Genomic DNA, 19,037 nt, shown 5'->3' with positions numbered 1-19,037 from the left:
AGGACCCGAAATCACCGGGGCGCGCGCCTCCTTTTCGCCGCCCGGCCCCACCGGCCGCCCCACGGCCGCCTTCACCGGAGGCAACAGCCTGCTCGCGTGAGTCGCTCCCCGGTCAGGGAACCAAAATGTTGCAGGAAAGACGACTCAGACGGCCTCGGAGTTTGCGAAGGGGACTTTTATTCACGCACGCGGGCCCAGAGGGGGCGGCCTCCAAACCCCGGGCCCCGAGCTCGGGCTGGGGCTCGCTCCCAGTCCCGCGGCACGGGCGGCAGCGGGGGAGGGGCGGAGCGCGGTCCAGGCGGGAGGCGGGCGTACAGAGGCCGGACGCGGGGGCTAGCGCGCCCCCTGGAGGCCGCCGCCACCTAGGAACGGCCGCCGCTCAGTCGTGTCCGGTCACCAAGGAAGGGGAGAAAACGGGGCCGTCCCTGGCTCTCGTGGACGCACGTGCCTCTTAGGGCCCTTCTGACCTTGAAACGCTCCCCAGTGGCGGCGCCACCGCCGGCGTCCGGACCGCGCCGAGACCTACGCCCGCCGCCGCGCGCTCAAGCCGAACGGCTCCACGGCCCCCTCCTGACGTCACGCGCCGCAGCGTCCCTAGAGCTGGCCGTGGCCGCCGCCATGTTACGTTACGGCTTCTAGCCTAAGCCCCGCCCCGCCGCAACGTCCCTGCTGACGCCCAAGCGGGCGCCGCCATGTTGGGGGTCCTCGCGGCGGGCGCGTAGGTGTCTTCATAAGATGCCGGCTCGGCGGCGGCGCTCGGCTTTTCCCCCCTCAAGATGGCGTCCATGCGGGAGAGCGACACGGGCCTGTGGCTGCACAACAAGCTGGGCGCCACGGACGAGCTCTGGGCGCCGCCCAGCATCGCGTCCCTGCTCACGCCCGCGGTCATCGACAACATCCGCCTCTGCTTCCACGGCCTCTCGTCGGCCGTGAAGCTCAAGCTGCTGCTCGGGACGCTGCACCTCCCGCGCCGCACGGTGGACGAGGTAAGGCGGGCGGCGGCGCGCGGCGCGGGGCCGGCCTCCCGTAACCGGGCCGAGACCCGGAGCCCCCCGCAGCCCCTCGGGCCCCCTTCTCGGGAGGGGGGCGGCGCCCGTCAGCTGTGGGGGTGGGGCTCCAGGCGGCGAGCGTAGACGCGGGCACCTGCTCGCACCGGGCTCGCTGGGGCGAGCCGAGGTTCGCCCGGGTCCGGCGTGGGGAGCGGGCCGGGCCGGGCCGTGCGGGGCCCCAGGCTCCGCGGGACTTCCCAGCGGCCGCGCCGCGCACCGGCGCAGGGGCAGGCCCCGCGCCCCGCCGGCCCCCTCCGCACGCCCGCGTCCTGCTCGTGGGGTGGGGGCGTCGGTGTGTGTCCCCGGCGGTGCGTTCTGCTGTTTTCGGGCGAAGTGAACGGTCGTTCGTCAGAGTGTTGGGGCCACTGTCGGTGGAGCGTCCCCAGCTACGCTGCGACCGCGACCACGGAGTCGTCGCTCACGGCTGTTTGTGTTGTGGAGTGTGACGTCCGCAGCGGCGCCAGCGAGGCCCCGGGACCCGCTCGCCGGAAGGCGGCCGCTCAGCCTGCGGGTCCCGGCCTCCCCCCCCCTTCCCCCTCCCCCCAGCGCGCCCTTCGGTGTGATCTTGTCGGCGGCGCAGGCGGCCCTCCGCTGCACAGCGGGTCCCGGTGGTGTCGTGCCCTGAGCACTGTGCGCATCGTGGGCGTGCGTGTGTGAGCATATCGCGCGTGCGTGCGGCGTGGGTGCTCGGCCTTCCCGTGGCCGACGCCTGGACGGTCGTGCCCGCCCCCGAGCACGCCGCGACGTCCTCGCGGGCGGACACCCGGGCGGGCCGGCCGCTGCTGCTGGGAGTCCCGCTGTGGCCCGCAGCGCGGCTCTCGGTTCGGCCGTCTGCGGCGGTGGCAGGGGGCTGATGGCTTTGCGCCAGGTTGTTTTCCAGGTGGTTTATCCGATTAGGCTCCTCCCCCAAGCTCGCGGGTCGGCGTTCAGCGGGTTCTGTTTGTTTTCCAGAGGACCCGCCCCGTTTCTCACTGGGGTGTGGCCGATCTGCACCGGTCTGTTGGTTTCGGCGCGCCGCGGAACGACCGGGTGTGTGGCTGTGTTTTGAAATGCTCACCGCGGCGTCTCCCTCGCACTCTCTCCACACGCAGTTACAGAAGTTGGGGGGCGGGGTGGAGGAGTTGAAGATTCATTAACTGCAGGCGCCAGGTGCCTGCTTCCCATTCATCCCGGCCTCCCTTCGTGTGTTCGTTCTCTGTTGGAGGTTCTTTTTTTGTGAATTGTCTGTTCGGATCTTTTGTTTCTGGTTGTTGAATCGGCTGTTCGGATCTTTTGTTTCTGGTTGTTGTTGAATCGGCTGTTTGGATCTTTTGTTTCTGGTTGTTGTTGAATTGTCTGTTCGGATCTTTTGTTCCTGGTTGTTGTTGTTGTTGTTGAATTGGCTGTTCGGATCTTTTGTTCCTGGTTGTTGTTGTTGTTGAATTGTCTGTTTGGATCTTTTGTTTCTGGTTGTTGAATCGGCTGTTGGGATCTTTTGATTCTGGTTGTTCAATTGTCTGTTTGGATCTTTTGTTCCTGGTTGTTGTTGTTGTTGAATTGGCTGTTTGGATCTTTTGTTTCTGGTTGTTGAATCGGCTGTTGGGATCTTTTGATTCTGGTTGTTCAATTGTCTGTTTGGATCTTTTGTTCCTGGTTGTTGTTGTTGTTGAATTGGCTGTTGGGATCTTTTGTTCCTGGTTGTTGTTGAATTGGCTGTTCGGATCTTTTGCTTCTGGTTGTTGTTGAATTGGCTGTTTGGATCTTTTGTTCCTGGTTGTTGTTGTTGTTGTTGAATCGGCTGTTCGGATCTTTTGATTCTGGTTGTTGTTGTTGTTGAATTGTCTGTTTGGATCTTTTGTTTCTGGTTGTTGAATCGGCAGTTGGGATCTTTTGCTTCTGGTTGTTGTTGAATTGGCTGTTTGGATCTTTTGTTCCTGGTTGTTGTTGTTGTTGTTGAATCGGCTGTTCGGATCTTTTGATTCTGGTTGTTGTTGTTGTTGAATTGTCTGTTTGGATCTTTTGTTTCTGGTTGTTGAATCGGCTGTTGGGATCTTTTGATTCTGGTTGTTGTTGAATTGTCTGTTTGGATCTTTTGTTTCTGGTTGTTGAATCGGCTGTTGGGATCTTTTGATTCTGGTTGTTGCCGTCGCCGCCGCCGTCGCCGCTGCTTTGTAGGGAGTGTTTAAGCATCGAGGCTGGGGCTGTGCTGTCTCGGTTGCATGTGTTACAGGCGCCCTGCAGCTCGGCTGCTTCGGGGTTGGGGGGCCTCGCACCCTGGCGCCCACCTGGAGTGAGTGGCTGACGGTGCGGAGCTGGGGTCTGGTCCTGCCCGTACAGATGTCTCGGCAGCCTGGCACCGTTCATTTACTGAGGCGACTGCCTCCATGCTCCCGAGGGGACCGCTGATCTGCACTGTCACCGGGGCCAGGGGACCTGTCTGGGCTCCACCCTGCTGTCCAGGGACAGATCAGGCGCCGGGAGCCCGCTGGGTCCTGGCGCTGCCACCCCGTGCCCCAGTGCAGGCCGCTGAGCGGCACGTCCCCCACCTCCTCCAGAAGGAGCCCCCGGCCCTCAGCCCTGCTTACCCACGCACCCACATGCAGCCAGGGGTGCTCCTTCAGGCCGAGCTGAATTTATACTTCACTCTGGGGAGAAATCACTTCAGTATTGAGTCCTGTACGTCGCGGATACGGGCACCTCTCTCCACTTAGATCTTCTCCGACGTGTGTTACAAAGTTGCCCGGTCTTCTCCGCAGAGCCCCCCCCCCCCCCCCCGCCTTCTCCCAGGCAGGCCGCCCCCCCCCCCCGCCTTCTCCCAGGCAGGCGTCTGGGTACTTCACTTGGCTCGTGCTGTTACAGACACATTAGAATTTTATTTTCTTTCCTTTTCAAAAATATTTCACGTATTTATTTTTAGGGGGGGGAGAAAGGAGAGAAACATCAATGTGTGGATGCCTCTCACATGCCCCCTACTGGGGACCTGGCCCGCAACCTGGGCATGTGCCCTGACTGGGAATCGAACTGGTGACCCTTTAGTTCACAGGCCGGTGCTCAGTCCACTGAGCCACACCAGGCAACTTTTTATTTTCTTTTTGGATGAGTTTGTGAATAGCATCTGTGCTGAAGTGTTACTAATTGTAACTATTTTGCTGCAGAATCTTTACTTTTCTGTGTGCTCTCTGTCACTGTTTCTCTTTTGCACACACACCCCCCCGCCCCCGCCCCCCCCCGCCCCCCCCCCGTGTGTCCTCTGGTTTCTGATCACACGGGGAGAACTTTCAGTGTTTGGTTCCCTGCTGTTTTCTGTTCCCTGGTAGATACCTTGTGCGTGGTCAGGGAGGTTCTCTTGTACTTCTAGGTTTTTTAAGAGTTATTCTAATCATGAATGAGCTTTCATAGCTCAGTTGAAATGTAACTCAAGTGCCGTATGCTTCACCCACTTAACATCCTCCTCGTCAATTGTAGAACATCTTCATCAACTCAAAAATAAGCCCTGCACCAATTAGCAGGCTCCCCCACACCTCCTGGTCCTGGGCAACTTCCTGGGCCTGTGGACTTGGCTGTTCTAGAAGTTTCCTTCTAAGTGCAGTCAGACGGCTTGTGGTCTTGGGTGACCAGCTGCCTTCCCTCCGCAGAGCATTTTCTGCTCATCCACTGAGCCACACCGGCCAGGGCAAACAGCTGCCGTCTTGAAAAACAAATAGCTCAGTGGATTGAGCGCAGGCTGCGAACCAAAGCATCGCAGGTTTGGTTCCCAGTCAGGGCACATGCCTGGGTTGCAGGCCAGGTCCCTGGTGGGGGCCACATGAGCAGCAACCACACACTGGTGTTTCTCTCTCTCTCCCCCTCCCCTCCCCCTGTCAAATAAGTAAATAAATAAATCTTTTTTAAAAGTTGGGAGTTGCTACTTTCTTCCTAAAAAATTAGTAAGTAAATTAAATAAATAAATGAAAACAAAGGCGCTCGGCTGCGCCCGCTGCGGGGCTCCTTTCCGCGCTTCCCGGCGGGGCGGCAGCACCCCTGGGAGGAGGGGCCAGTGGCCCCTGGGCGGGGCAGGGTGGGCCCCCCCAGGACGCGTCTCTCTCTCCCTCCGGGCAGATGAAGGGTGCCCTGACCGAGATCATCCAGCTGGCCACCCTGGACTCGGACCCCTGGGTGCTCATGGTCGCCGACATCCTCAAGTCCTTTCCAGACACGGGCTCACTTAACCTTGACCTCGAGGAGCAGAATCCCAACGTTCAAGATATTTTAGGAGAACTTAGAGAAAAGGGTACGTGTGAGCGTGTGTGCGGGGGGGGGGGGGGGGGGGGGGCGGGAATGGCTTCCGAAGAGAAATCGTCTTTTCTAAAAAGAATCTGGCTTTCGGGGTGTCGCGCTGGGGACGAGCCGATTTTAGGGCATTGTGGAAGAAGGGTTTTAGAACCGCAGCGCGCCCGTGCGCCCCCACCCCTGCGCGTGTTTTTCTGAAACTTTCCACGCATCTTTCCTGTTCCTGCGCACTCTCCCCGAGCAGCCCCCCCACCCCCCTCCGGCCTGTCCAGCGCGGCTCCGAGGCCCGGACCACCGCGCACGCGCAGACAGCTCCGGCAGTCCGGGCCTTCGGGCGGGAACCGAAACCCACCTGGGACGCACTCGCAGACGGCCGAGGGCGCCTGCGCAGGCGCAGCGCGCGGCTCCTCCCCGGCCGCGCCCGGCTGGGGGGCTGGGGGCCAGCAGCCCCCCAGCTGCGGAGGCCGCGTCGCCGGTGCTGGCCGCCGGGAGCCGGGCCGTGGGTCCCCGCCGCGCGCGCCGGGGGAGGGGGACGCGCCTCCTGACCGCGCGCCGCTTCCCGAACGGACAGTGACCGAGTGCGAGGCGTCCGCCATGCTGCCGCTGGAGTGCCGCTACCTGAACAAGAGCGCCCTGACCACCCTGGCCGGCCCCCTGACCCCGCCCGTGAAGCACTTCCAGCTCAAGAGGAAGCCCAAGAGCGCCACGCTGCGGGCCGAGCTGCTGCAGAAGTGTGAGTGCGGCCGGGCTCCGGCCTCCGGCCTCGGGCCGCGTCCGCTTTCGTGGGGCCCGAGCTGTCCGTCGAGGACAGTGAAGGCCCTACACACAGTTTTGGGGTTTGGCTTTTGTGCTGCTGCCATGCGGAACTGTGTTCTAAAAGTCTATGTAACAAACTCCGGAGTTCTCTGGCTCAAGTGTCCGTGAGCTCTGCTGTAAAACTGAACGTGTACCGACCTGGCCGCTGCCCAGCGTCCCCTCGGACCGCGGCGTCGGCCCGAGCGTGGGGGGGCCGCCAGGGAGGCAGGGGGAGACCCCCGCGGCCAGACTGCAGCGAGCCCGCCGTGTGCGGCTGCGGGGCGGGCGTTAGTGACGGGAGAGCGGCCTGTTTCCACGGGAACTGCGCGAACCCCGCGGGTCCCGGGACCAGAGCGGCTCCGGCTCCCCGGAGCAGGCGGCGGGGGCCGGACTCACCGGCAGCAGGGGCGGGGAGCCCTTTTGGGGTGCGCTGACCCGCACCGCCTTCTCCTTGCAGCCACCGAGACCGCCCAGCAGCTGAAGAGGAGCGCGGGCGTGCCCTTCCACGCCAAGGGCCGGGGGCTGCTCCGCAAGATGGACACCACAAGTAAGGCCGCGTGCCCCTCCCCGCAGCGCCCCCGGAGCCGCAGGGCTTCTCGACTGCCGGGCCGGCGTGGGGCCCGGAGCTCCCTGCACCTGTCTGCCCCGCGGGTCGGGCCTGGACGAGGAGCGGCTTTTCCCTGGGGGCCGAGCGGGGGGCCTCCAGAGGCGCCGGGGAGCAGGGCCGCCGCCGGCAGAGCGCGCGGCCCCCAGGGGCTGAGGGGGGCGCGGTGGCACCTCAGCTCTTGGTCGGTGGTTCACCCCAGAACTCGCGGCAAGCGCGGAGTCCGAGGGCCAGGTGGCACGGCGTCGTCTTCTGTCTCGGGGTTCCTACAGGTCCCAGCGTGTGCAGCGAGGGCGGGGCGGGGGCTGGGACGTGTCTTTCTGGTCACACGTGGCGAGTGCAGGGTCTGACCGCCTCTGAGGCCGACGAGCCTGCGGTGCTGCTCCCTCCTGGCGGGGCTGCGCCCTGCCCTCCTGCTGCTGCCCTCTGCGGCCACTCCATGCTGGCGGGAGCGGAGGGTGGGGCCTGGGAGCCAGTGGTCCCGCCTCGTCCTCCTAGGCCTGCTCCTCCCTTGGGGCAGGAGCACAGAGCCCCGAGCGCACGGCCCAAACAGTTGAGAAAACGGGGAGCCCTGCAGCTTCCCTCCAGATGGCCCGGGCAAGAGCCCAGACGGGGGGACGGCTGTACTCCTGCTTCCTGTCGCCATGCCCCGCCCCCCCGCCCTGTTCTCTCACTCGTGCGCGCGCACACACACACACACACACACACACACACAGCTCAGCGGCCAGGGCCCAGCACCCAGCCGGGAAGACGGGGCACCTGAGAGCCACAGACCAGCGGGACGCGGGAGCCCAGGGGAGGCCTCAGGCTGTGCTCTGTGGGTGGGCCCGCTCCGGTCACCTGCTGTCTGCCACCCGTGGGCCCCCAGTTCTGGACCTGTGGGCTGGGACCTGGTGTCTGGGCGCCAGCTGACCCGTCCCTATGGGAGGGGTGGTCCCAGGCCCTGTCCCTGCAAGGCAGGCTGTCGCCCTGGTGGCCGAGGACTCGCAGGAAGTGTCAGTGCCCCGGGGGCAGGAGTGGCAGTGGGTCTGTCCCCGGCCCCGTCGGCCGCGCCGCAGGCACCGGGGCGGGAGGCTGCTGGGCTGTGTTCTTGTTCAGTGTTTTTGGGGAAAACGTCCAGGTTGACGGTGATGTCTTCGCTTGCCAAGGCCTTGTTCTGGGTGGGCCGGCCCTCACTCCCCGAGGACGGGGGCAGGGGACCCGGGGCGTCCCCTCCAGGAGGTGCGGCCAGTCTGTGGGGTCGGGGCTCGGCCAGCGGGGGAGGGGGCACACCTCTTCCCGCAGAGGGGCCTCCGCCCGGGAGCGGAGCGAGGACGCACGTGGCGGGAGGCCGGCCGTCTCTGCTGGCCGTGGCCACTGACGGGCGCCGTCCCACCGCAGCCCCGCTCAAGGGCATCCCGAAGCAGGCGCCCTTCCGGAGCCCGGCCGCGCCCAGCGTCTTCAGCCCCGCAGGGAACCGGACCCCCGTCCCGCCCTCCAGGACGCCGCTGCGCAAGGAGAGGGGCGTGAAGGTGGGCGAGGCCCCTTGGCCCTCCGTGGGCAGGGCCCCCCCAGCTCGGTGGGCCTCGTGCTGTAGTGACGGGCGGGCTTCTGTCTGTCTGTCTCGGCAGCTGCTGGACATCTCTGAGCTGGACATGGTCGGTGCCGGCCGAGAGGCGAAGAGGAGGAGGAAGACGCTGGGTGGGTGCTGGGCTCCCGGCAGGGTCTGCGGGGCGGTGCGCCCGGCACCGGGGCGGGGGAGGGCGGGCCCGGGCAGCCTGTTGGGACGGGCGTGCTGAGGCCGCCCGGCGGGGGCGGCCAGGGGCGCTGACCAGGCTCTGCCAGCAGATACGGAGGTGGTGGAGAAGCCAGCCAAGGAGGAGACGGTCATGGAGAACGCCACGCCCGACTACGCGGCCGGCCTGGTGTCCACGCAGGTAGGGCCTCGGTGCGCCCACGGCGCCTCCCTCGGCTCCCGGTGCTCAGCCGCCAGAAGGCGGTGCAGAGAACGCGCGTGTGCGTGCGTGTAGCATGCGTGCACATGCACGGACACGAGGGGCAGCCGGGCGTGGCCCTGACGCCCACTGGCAGCAGCTGGGGCCGTCTCCTCGGGGTGCTCTCGATGGGAAGAGCCCGGCGTGCAGCCCCTGGACCAGACAGGAGCCGTGCTCTGCTCGGGCAGGCCCAGGGAGGGGGTCAGGCGGGGGCCTCGTGGCCAGGAGCAGCCCTAGGGAGGGGGCGCAGAGGCCCGTGTCCGCAGGGCTGCCCGCTCGGCCCCCGTGGTGGGGGGCGGCACCGGGACCCAGGCCTCCCCCTGCACCACCCTCCAGAAACTCGGGGCCCTGAGCAGCGAGCCCGCGCTGCCCTCCACGAGCTACCTGCCCGCCACCCCCAGCGTGGTCCCAGCCTCGTCCTACGTCCCCAGCTCCGAGACCCCGGCAGGTGAGCGGGGAGCATGGCCAGCCTTCCTTCCTGAGGGGCCCCCACCCGCTGCTCCCTCAGGTGTCGGGGAGGGTCCCATGTGGTCCTCCAGCCCTGCCGGTGCTCGCTGGGGGCATGGGCTGAGAAGCCCGGTTTTCCCGGCTCCGCCTTTCCCGGAGCAGTGGGCAGCGGCCCTGTGTCCAGCTCCGTAGCACTGACTCCAGCTTTGGTGTGGGAAGGGGGCCCAAGGTGACGGCACCTTGGGGCCCACGAGTCCCCCCTTCTCGGCCCTGGAATCCGGGGAGGAGGTGTCAGGACTGGCGTGGACTGGGCCAGCAGGTCCTGCGGTTCCCACTTGGTGGGGCTCAGGTTGTTCTGCCAGGAGTTGGGCCCCAAGGTGGGCAGACCCTGGACATCGCGTCTGCCCACCTGGAAAGGCCAGAGACCTGGGGCTCCCGGGTGGGGATCTGCGGGGCCCCGGCTCTGGGCGGGGGGCCTACTGAGGGCCCAGAGCCTCAAGGAGCTGAGGTCTCGGGACCAGCGGCTGCGAAAGCTGGTGGTGCTTGGGCTGGACACGGCTGGTGTCAGGCTGGGGCGAGGCGAGGTGGGGCCTGGCACAGAGCCCCGTGGGGAGGGACGTCCCGGTCCTGCCCGTCGAGCCAGCCCTGCTGTGCTTCCAGCCCCGCCTTCCCGGGAAGCCAGCCTGCAGGCCAGCCGGCCCCCCGACGAGCCCAGCACGCCAGCCCCTGCCCTGCCGGCTCAGTTCAAGCAGCGCGCACCCATGTACAACAGCGGCCTGAGCCCGGCCACGCCCACACCTGCGCCGGCTGCGCCCGCCTCGCCCCTGACGCCCACCACACCCCCCACCGCCGCCCCTGCTGCCCAGGCTCCGCCAGTGGCCATGGTGGCCCCACAGGCCCAGCCCCCCGCCCAGCCGCAGCCCAAGAAGAACCTGTCGCTCACGGTAGGTGTGCCCCGGGAGGCCGCAGGCACCGGGCAGGCGCTGTGGCCTCGCCCCTCTGCCCCTGCAGCCCGGGTTCCCAGGGGTCCCGGCCTGGGCCTTGCAAGAGGGGGGCCTCCGGCCAGGCGGGGGGCAGCCAGCAGCCCGGCCCTCACCCCGGCCCGCACCCGCAGAGAGAGCAGATGTTTGCCGCACAGGAGATGTTCAAGACGGCCAACAAGGTCACGCGGCCCGAGAAGGCCCTCATCCTGGGCTTCATGGCGGGCTCCCGAGGTGGGTGCACAGGGCTGGCCGGGGCAGGGTGAGGGGCTGGGGCCCGGCGGGGCGGGGGGCCGGGTGGCGTGGCCACGGCCCCCGCCCAGAGCCCGCCGCTCCGCAGAGAACCCGTGCCAGGAGCAGGGCGACGTGATCCAGATCAAGCTCAGCGAGCACACGGAGGACCTGCCCAAGGCGGACGGCCAGGGCAGCACCACCATGCTGGTGGACACCGTGTTCGAGATGAACTACGCCACGGGCCAGTGGACACGCTTCAAGAAGTACAAGCCCATGGCCAACGTGTCCTAGGGGCCGCCACCCGCCGCCGCGGGCCGGGCGCGGGCTCTGGGGGCGGGGACCCGGGGCGCCCCCCGGGGCTGGCTCACGTTTCAGGTTCCGTCCTCGGGGGTGTCCTGGACTGGTTTTTAGATTTTAACATGGGTTACTTTTTGTGTGATCTGAGACGCTTTTTTGGATTCAATATTACATTTTTGAATGTTAAAGTTAACCAAAAAGTTAAACTTCCGAATTTTAGTGACAGTTCTGCCTGTTGGACTTTTACCTTTTTTATTTTTCTTAAATTCCACTGGCCGTGGGGAGGGGCTCCCCCGCCCCCGAGGCCGAGGGGACCAAACACGCCCGGCGGGCGGAGAACGGCGTGGGGGCGCCGCCCGGGGCTCAGCCCCACTCCCCGCCGCGCGTTGCCGTTTGCCTTCTGGACGGCCGCGAGCGCCGGCGCCCAGGCCCCCGCCGCAGAGGGCCAGCCCGTCCTCGGGGGCGAGGCGGGGCGGTGGCACCCCCTCCTGACCACCTCGCCTTCCATGGGGACTTGGAACCAACCTATTTTTAAAATTAAAAAGACGGTTTTCCAAAACCAGAACTGCACTCACTGTGTCCGGCCCTCGGCTCACTCCCCAGGGGTCACAGGCAGAGCGGCTGTCGCGGGTGGGGGCCCTCCCCGCGCACGGCGTCGGCGGTGCCGGGCGGCTCTCGGTGCCTGGGGCAAGGCCGGCACTGCAGACGCAGCCCCACAGAAAACAGGTGCGAGGAAGGAGCCTTTAACGAGGTTTTAATATAAAAATACACAGTTTCCCAGACAGCGTCCCACTGGAAGTGGTGCCCCTGCAGCGCCAGTGGCTCCCGGGCCCACACTTCACGTGCCCCCACCCCGCAGTGAGCTCACGCTCCCGAGCCTGCCGGGACTGGGGGCGGCACCCAGGCTCCCTAAGAGGGGCCTGGCCGCCTGGTGCACCGAGCCCAGGCACCGGCCGGCAGCTGGACTCCCAGGGCTGGGGGTCGGGAGGGCGCGGCAGACACTGCACTCGCGTTCACCGGCGTGCGCGCCGGGGGGGGGCCGGGGGTCTCCAACCGAGAAGAGGCCGCTGGGGCGGGCGGGCGCCGAGGACTGCAGCCACTGAGAGAATACTTCACGGGCGTCAGAAGCACAGACCTGAGTGGGGGGGGGGTTGGGGAGGCTGGGAACGGGCGGGCCTCGCCGAGCGCCACGGGCCACACCCGCCTTCCCTGGCCAGGGCTGGCACGGCAGGTGTGACCACACACGTGGGCACAGGCGCCTGACCCCAAGGAGCCCTGAGGTTCGGGGCAGTTCTCTCGTTTGTGCTTCACGTTAGTGACAGCAGGCTGAAGCGGGGGTTTGGAGGGCGACCCCCCACACCCGCTGGCCCGGGGAGAGGGGACCCTCACGTTCAGCGGCTGCTCCAAAAGCTTGGTGCAGCTCGAGATTCGTAAACTGGTTTCCTACAGATTTTCAAAGTTAGTGTCATTTGCTCATTAATTTAACGGTGTTTGGAAAGAGAGCAACCGTACTGGAAATGTTTTTTCTGTTTTCCTTCAGAAAGATCATTTAAAAATTTGGAAACCTCAAAGTGACTCAAAAGTCACAAGATTTTACTACTGTCAAATACAAAAATAAGTTAGTCGGTCTGCTCCCCGAAGTGCCCTGCAGAACCCACTCTGGTGGTGTGGCTAGCACGGACGTCCTCAGCTGGTTCGGAAGGACGAGAGTGAGCCCTGGCCGGTGCGGCTCAGTGGGCTGAGCACCGGCCTGCAAGCCAGAGGGTCGCTGGTTGGATGCACAGTCACGGCACGTGCCTGGGTTGTGGGCCGGTCCCCAGAGGGGGAAAACATGAGAGGCAACCACACACTGATGTTCCTCTCTTTAAAAAAAAAAAAAACGGGGACCCTGGCCCGCAGTGGGGCCCCCCTACAGCAGCTGTGACCCCGAGGGCCCTGGGTGCCACCTGTGCCCACATCGCAGACACAGGTGCGTGGCTGCCTGCATCCATCCGCTGGGGCCCGTCCCAGCTGAGGACACGAGGAGTGGACGCCTGCACGTCAAGCCAGTGTTCCCCCAGGACAAATGTCCCTTCGGGCAGGGGCGTTTCCAGGCGGACTGGGCCGCGCCGGGGAGCAGTTGGCACGCTCCCGCTTCTCCCTGCTGGCTCCCCGTGTGCCTGCTCTGTCCAGGGGCGTGGACGAAGGGCGGGCCAAGGGGACGGCCACAGCCTGGTAGACGCTGTCCCCGCCAGCCCTGCCACAAGCCCACTGAGTGGAGGAGAAAGGCCGGGGGCCATCTGGCCATCCGAGGCCCAACGGCCCGAGGGAGACGGACGGGAGACCTCCGCAGCGGCGCCCGAGAGCAGCGGCGGGGGCTTCTCCGCAGCACGGATGCCCTGCTCGTGTGGCTTTAGGAAGAGGAGGTCAGAAAAGGGGAGTCTGCTGCCAGCGGCCCCCACCCTTTGCACAGAGGGACAGGCAGGCCTCCCTCAGCACACGTGGGTGCCAGTGGGGAGCTCTCCCCTCTTCAGGGGACTCTGAACTTCCCAGGGTCAAGAGGAACCCCGGAAAAGAAGAATCACATCTTCCACAGAGAACTTAGTACTTTCTAGAAGTTTGTCACCCCCAGCGGCCTTGCGGGCAGGTGCTGCCCTGGCTGAGCGCGTCCGGCCAGCCCACCTGTCCTCCGTGGACAGACCCACACGGCGTGAGGAAGGGCACATGAGCCCAGACGGCCAGTTCCGGCCTCTGGGTCTCCGCCCGGCCCCGGGGAGAGCACTCAGCGGGCGTCCGAGCCGAGGCCCGCGGGGGGGAGGACTCGGGCGCAACAGTAAATACACGGCTCAATCGGTGGTAATCGTGAAACAAGTTTAGCAAAAATATATTGAGGATAAAGGCAAGAAACCACTAAAGAGAAGTCGAATGACAAGGTACACAGTCCTTCCCCGGGGGCTGGCCAGGGCCCAGTGCGGTGGGAGGCGGGCCCGGCGGTGGCTCTCGGGCCACGTCTACGGAGAAGCAACGACTCAGAAATCTTAAACTACTGCCACTGTCACCACTGCCAGGACAGCGTCTCACTACGGTGAAAGAGGAACGTTTTGAGGAAAAATTTCACATTAGTACAAAAAATACAGCTGTTTCATAAAAGCAAAAATAATGATCAAAATCACGGCTTCCAGGGGATGCGGGGTCCGAGCCGCTCCCCGCGGCGAGCCCGCCGGGCCCCCCCGAGTGAGGACCGCAGGAAGCAGGCCCGGGACCCTCCGTAAGAGAACAAGCTACTCTACACGCCTCGGGCAAGATAAAACCATTTCATGTGCCAGGAAATTCCAATCGTAACTGGGACCTAAAAGTCGGGGGAGGGAACGCGGCTCCCCCCGCAATTCAAGTGTGGCCCTAATGCTGTGTCGCAGGCGAGCGCCGCCCCGCCCCCGAGCGCACGGCCGGGGTGGTCAGTGCAGAGGCAGCGGCGCTGCCGGTGGCTCAGTGGTGGCGGGCGCGCCCCCAGGGAGGCCGAGGGGGCCGTCGCTGCCCCCGTCCCCATGGAGGTGCCCTGGGCCGCGGTGGGCAGCCCCCAACCCAGCCAGGCCCCCCGAGCTATTTGCCCTCCGTGGCCCTCCGCCAGCCCCGCCGCCGCCGCCGCCGCCCCTTGGGCTTCGCGGGCTCCGGGCAGGGCTTCGCGGCTGGGGCGCGGCCGGCGGACTCCGCGCCCGGGTCGTGCTCGCTGCAGCGGGGCCGCCCGTCCTGGCTGGCGCCCATGGCTGTCCCGTCCTGGTGCTCCTTGCAGAACGAATTGGGGCAGAAGTGGCAAAACCAGGCGGAGGGCTTGCCGCACACGTCGCAGTGGTGCCACGGGCACACCCACTTCCCTGCAGGGAGACGCGCGGGTCAGCCGGCGGGGCCCGGCCGGGGGGGACGCGGACTCTGCGTCCGCCCCGAGGGCCCCGCGTCAGCGGGGGAGGGCGCGGCACCCCCCACAGACACCTCTCAGGACACCTGCCTGCTCCCCCGGCTGCGTCACCTGCCGCCGTCCCAACACGCCCCTCTGTCTCACACCGTGTCCGACCGCCCTCGCGGGGCTCCCTCGCCCACCGCTGCACCCAGGGGGTCTCGCCCGTCCTCCCTCCCCGCGGCGCCCGCCCCCACAGCCGGGGCCAGGACTCACCGAAGGGCCGCTTGCGCAGGCCCAGGCAGGCCAGGTGGTAGGCCTTGGTGCAGGCCCGGCGGTCGCACAGCACCAGCTGGCCGCCGTCGCCGCAGCGGAAACACTCGTCCTCCGAGGCCTTCTTCCCCTCCCCGCGGGGCCGGCGCCGCCGGCCCCTCTTCTTGGCCTTCCTGCCCTTGTCCTCGGACGCGAGCGCCGTCGAGGTCTGGAACGGAGAGTGGAGCCCAGGTCACGGGAAAGGCCGTGGGCGGAAGCCACACGCCCGTGGGAACGTGGGCGCCTGCGGAGAGCTGGCGTCGGAAGAGTAGGGACCCCGTGGGAACAGCGGGGGGACCCTAACCACAGCCGCCCGAACCGCTTCCTCACAGGGAGACAGTCGAACCCAGAAAGCAAAACAGGCGCATACCCTTCCCGGCAGCCCGAGACCCCCGGCGCCCAGACCTGCCGGTGGGCATGTGGGCCAAGGACACTGGGGCTCCTGCCCGCGGGGACCGAGGGGCCGAGCTGAGCACGGGCGGGGAGGGTGAGAGGAGCGGTGGCGCCGGCGGCGGAGGCCCTTCCCGCGGTGTCGGAGCGCGGCCCCACCGGGAGGCAGTCCCTGCAGCCGTGCCCGGGTCAGGGTGCAGTTGCACCACAGCAGGGGCCACGGACCCACCGGCCCGGGTCCTCAGTGCAACAGGCAGACGCGGGTGAGGCCCCAGACCCTCCCGCAGCCCGGCTCGGCTGTGGCCCCGACCACACCAACCGGGGCCCTGGCCCTCGACTGGGACAGGCGACTGCTGTAGGGACTCTGATGGGCAGCCCCGGGACGCCGGGCCCACAAGGGACTCGGCTGGGTCACGGCCGGAGGTGCAGGGCCTTGTGGCTGGCTGTGACCACACCCTGTCCGTCCGGCCCGGACCGGCCGGGCGGGAGCCCCAGCAGGGCCGTGCCTGGGGGCGGGGGCTCACCTTGGGCCGGTCCCCGAGGAAGCCACTGCAGTTGGGGGCCCCGCAGCGGCACACGGTCTTCTCGTTGCCCAGGCAGTCCAGGTTGTAGTTGAAGGTCAGCTCCGTCCCTGGGGAGAGCAGACGTGCCAGGTGGGGACCCCCACGGCTGTGCGGGCACACCGCAGGACACGGGCGCTCCCGACAAAGCACAACTGCAACCCCCGCCCCCCCCCCCCCGCCAGCGCCTCCCGCCCCAGCCAGAGCCTGGGCCTGGGTGGGGGGGGTGCCGGTACCTGCAGGGATGTCGCACAGGGCAAAGAGGCCGACACGGGTGTCGCCGTTCACGGTCCACTTGAGGGTCTCGCAGTTGGGCTGGCAGCTGTGGTTCATGAACCGGGAGTAGTTGCCCTTGGGGCCAGCGTCGATGATGCGGTCCTGGAAGGCACAGCTCGAGTTTCGAGTAGCGGGGACCCCCGCCCACGCCCGGCCCTCCGCTCGCTGAGAAGGGCCTCTGCGGCCGCAGCCCGGCCGGGCAGCCCGTGTAGCACCGGAAACCGTGGTGTCCCGTGTCCACTGAGACAGGGCACCCCCAATCCAGTCCAGTTTCTGTTGCTCGAGGAGGGCGGGTCGGGGCCACGTGGCCAGGACCGGACCTCGGGAGCCTGGGGCAGGAGCCCACCTGCTGAGGGACAGATCCAGGGGCCGGGACGCGGAAGGTGGGCCCCGGCAGCACCCCCACGCACACTCGCAGGGGATGGGGACGGACAGGCGGGGAGCACAAACGCAGCTCTCGACACGCGGGCCTGGCCAGGCGGCAAGGCGCCCACGCTCGTGAGCAGCTGGGAACTCGCGGCCAGGAAGGACCCTGGGCCCCGCCCGCCTGCTGTGACTCGGCCTGTCCTGCGGCCAGGGGCCCGGCAGGAGCAGTGTGGAGGGAGCCAGCTGGGCGTCCGCCTGCTGAGACACAGGGGCCTGGGCACGAGGGCCCCGCATCGACGGCGGCAACAGCCCAAGGGTGCTCCACCCAGCCGCAGGGAAAGGGGGCTGGAGCAGAGCCCGCGCTTGCACTGGGGTCCCCGCTCTGGGGCGGCCTGGCACCCGGAATGAGGATCCAGCAAGTGCCAGTCGTGAGTGGACGCAAAGTCACGCCTGCGGTGAGGACAGACGAGCAGGGAGATCGCGGCACCTACAGACTCCCTGGCCTCGTGGGCCAGCTCAGCCGTCCGCACACGCCTGCACACGCCCCGGCACTGACTATGCTTTCTGGAGCCCCTGCGCCCCACCTGTGGCAGCAAGAGGGCCCCGGACTCGAGCGCAGGACACTCGCCGGCCGCCACCCGTGACTGCCGAGGCCGCGTCTCTGTCCCCGTGACCGAGGCGGCCCTGCGCCTCCCCGCCACGCCTCTCAGGACTCGGGGACGCCCCAGCCCAGCCGCCCGGGCGCTCTGCCCGGCTCCTCCCCAGCAGGGTGTGCGGCACTGTCTCCGTGTGCGCCCCAGTGTCGAGACCTGCCTCACTCAGCAGCTTCAGGGTCTTCGAGGCTGCTTTACCAGCTCTGGGCGTCGCCCCCCCACCCCATGTGGGGCACCTCTCACGCACGGGGGGTGGGGGGGGCACGGCCACAGCCACGGGCCGACCACTCCCAAGGACCCGGCTGTGCCCGCCTGCTGTCCTCAGGCGTGCACGCCCTCACCAGGCTCCGCCTCTCGACGAGGAACGGTGAGCAGGCGCCCCCCCAGGCCCCGCCCACAGTCTCTGCCTCGCGGCAGGTCCTCGGCTGGGCCCCTGCTCTGGCAGCCTCCTCCACGGACACCCGCCTCCCAACCCCATGGGGACGCCCGCGGTGCGGGCCCTCCCTCGTGGGCTTCCCGACCAGGCGGCCCGAGTGTCCCGCCGGCGCCGCGGCGCCGCTCATGGCACAGGTGCCGTGCTTTGCCGTGTGTGATGCACAGTGTTTGCCCCCGTTTTTGAGGGGAAGACCAGGGTGCACACTGCTGCGGGGGTGGTGCTGACTGTCTACGCAGACCTTTTTAACCCTCCCGCTTGCGCGTGTGCACTTAAAGCGTGACTCTGGACAGCAGTAACGGTATCTGTGTGCAAAACAACACCGTGGAGTAAGATACCCTGTTCTGTCTCCACATACAAGTGAATAAAGGAGTTACAAAACTAAAGTGAAAGACTTTTTCCTGGAAGCGTGGGTCAAAACTGTGGGTGCGCGTTATACAGGGCGACACACGGTGGTTTAAACTCAACTCTGGAACCCGGCCAGGTTTCCAGCCTGCTGTCTTCCTTTCTGGGTGGGGGTTCCGCTCTAATGGGACAGCCTCCCCCGCCACCCCCACGGGGAGGGGCCGGGACGGCCGGGGTGTCACTCTGCTCTCTCGGGGCAGGGGGGACGGCGGCGTTACCTTGTCTATGGTGAGCATGTAGAAGTGCGTGATGTCGTTCTCGTGCGCGCGCTTGATCCGGGCCATGCACTCCTCCTCGTCGATCAGCTCGCCCACGTACTCGTTCACGAACTCCCCCTGGGGCGGAGGGCGCGCTGACTCGGCTGCCCCCGCGGCCCGCGAAGGAGTGCGCCCCCCCCCCCCCACGCCCCAGCCGGAGGCGGGCTGCAAGGGGCTCGAGAGCTCTGCGCCGCGGACCACCGTTGGGGACGCCCCGCGGCCGCACCGACCCAGACACGGTCAGACGCCGGTCCCCTCGCGTGCAGACCCGCGGGGACCCGAGGGGCCGGCTGACCTTGCGGATGTCCCTCTTGGCGACCAGGCCCCAGCCTTTGCCGTCCGTCCTGATGATCTTGGTCTCGGGGTACTGGCGCTTGCTGAAGCACTGGTTCTGGCAGGACTCGCCCGCCGGGCACACCTGCGGGTGGCACTCGAACATCAGCATGCGGTTCAGGCACTCCGAGTCGATGCCGCAGGGGCTCTCGTCCGTGGGCTTGCAGTTGCACTTGGGAATCTCGGAGATGTCGGCTGTGTGGATCTGCACCTTCCCGTACGGCTTGTTCACCTGCGGGGACGGGCGCACTGCCTCAGCCCACACACGGGGACCGCGCCCAGGGCCCGCACCCCCCAAGGCGCCCCACCCCGCCCTGCCAGCCCCGTGCAGCCGAGGACGGACGGTCCGGGCCCTGGGGCTTCAGCGGGGGCTGCACTTGGTGCAGCCTGCCCTGCCCCCAAAGTCCCCCTGGGCACAGCCACAGCATCTGTGTCCTCGTACACGGGGCAACAGACATTTAATCTAGCCGGCGGGTGTGACAGGGAGACACACAGAAGCTCAGCACAAGGGGTGCCGGCCACCCCCTGACCAGCTCGCCCGCCTCCCAGCCCAT

General features: G+C 66.9%; 2 protein-coding genes and 1 non-coding gene across 4 annotated transcripts in view; 1 reads left to right on the top strand and 2 right to left on the bottom strand.

Moving 5' to 3' along the window:
- The first annotated feature begins 776 nt into the window (after window positions 1–776).
- NELFA (negative elongation factor complex member A) lies at window positions 777–10,852 on the top strand. Of its 2 annotated transcripts, none has more exons than XM_036018037.1 (11): window positions 777–986; window positions 5,127–5,298; window positions 5,869–6,030; window positions 6,550–6,639; window positions 8,077–8,207; window positions 8,307–8,376; window positions 8,521–8,612; window positions 9,006–9,117; window positions 9,777–10,060; window positions 10,231–10,330; window positions 10,437–10,852. In XM_036018037.1, the coding sequence occupies exons 1-11, from the start codon at window positions 777–779 to the stop codon at window positions 10,619–10,621; spliced, it is 1,608 nt and encodes a 535-aa protein (XP_035873930.1). In that variant the 3' UTR covers window positions 10,622–10,852. The 2 variants fall into 2 exon arrangements, with proteins under 2 accessions (XP_035873930.1, XP_028359608.1); XM_028503807.2 differs by having other exon boundaries at window positions 8,524–8,612; window positions 10,437–10,621.
- A 3,321-nt stretch (window positions 10,853–14,173) lies between these two features.
- The window catches only part of NSD2 (nuclear receptor binding SET domain protein 2), a 42,491-nt gene continuing 37,627 nt past the window's right edge, over window positions 14,174–19,037 (bottom strand). Inside the window, exons 17-22 of the mRNA XM_028503806.2 lie at window positions 18,446–18,715; window positions 18,112–18,228; window positions 15,997–16,138; window positions 15,725–15,831; window positions 14,775–14,979; window positions 14,174–14,478 (exon numbers count right to left, since the gene is read on the bottom strand). Coding sequence (XP_028359607.1) covers window positions 14,207–14,478; window positions 14,775–14,979; window positions 15,725–15,831; window positions 15,997–16,138; window positions 18,112–18,228; window positions 18,446–18,715 — 1,113 coding nt within the window. The 3' untranslated portion in view covers window positions 14,174–14,206. The remainder of the gene's footprint in view (window positions 14,479–14,774; window positions 14,980–15,724; window positions 15,832–15,996; window positions 16,139–18,111; window positions 18,229–18,445; window positions 18,716–19,037) is intronic.
- On the bottom strand, window positions 16,244–16,367 carry LOC114489981. The gene has a single exon (XR_003683929.1).

This window comes from Phyllostomus discolor, chromosome 1 (genome assembly GCF_004126475.2).
Source record: "Phyllostomus discolor isolate MPI-MPIP mPhyDis1 chromosome 1, mPhyDis1.pri.v3, whole genome shotgun sequence".
Taxonomy (NCBI): Eukaryota; Metazoa; Chordata; class Mammalia; order Chiroptera; family Phyllostomidae; genus Phyllostomus; species Phyllostomus discolor.
The sequence above is the reverse complement of the archived record's forward strand: the minus strand, read 5'-3'. Positions and strand labels throughout refer to the sequence as shown.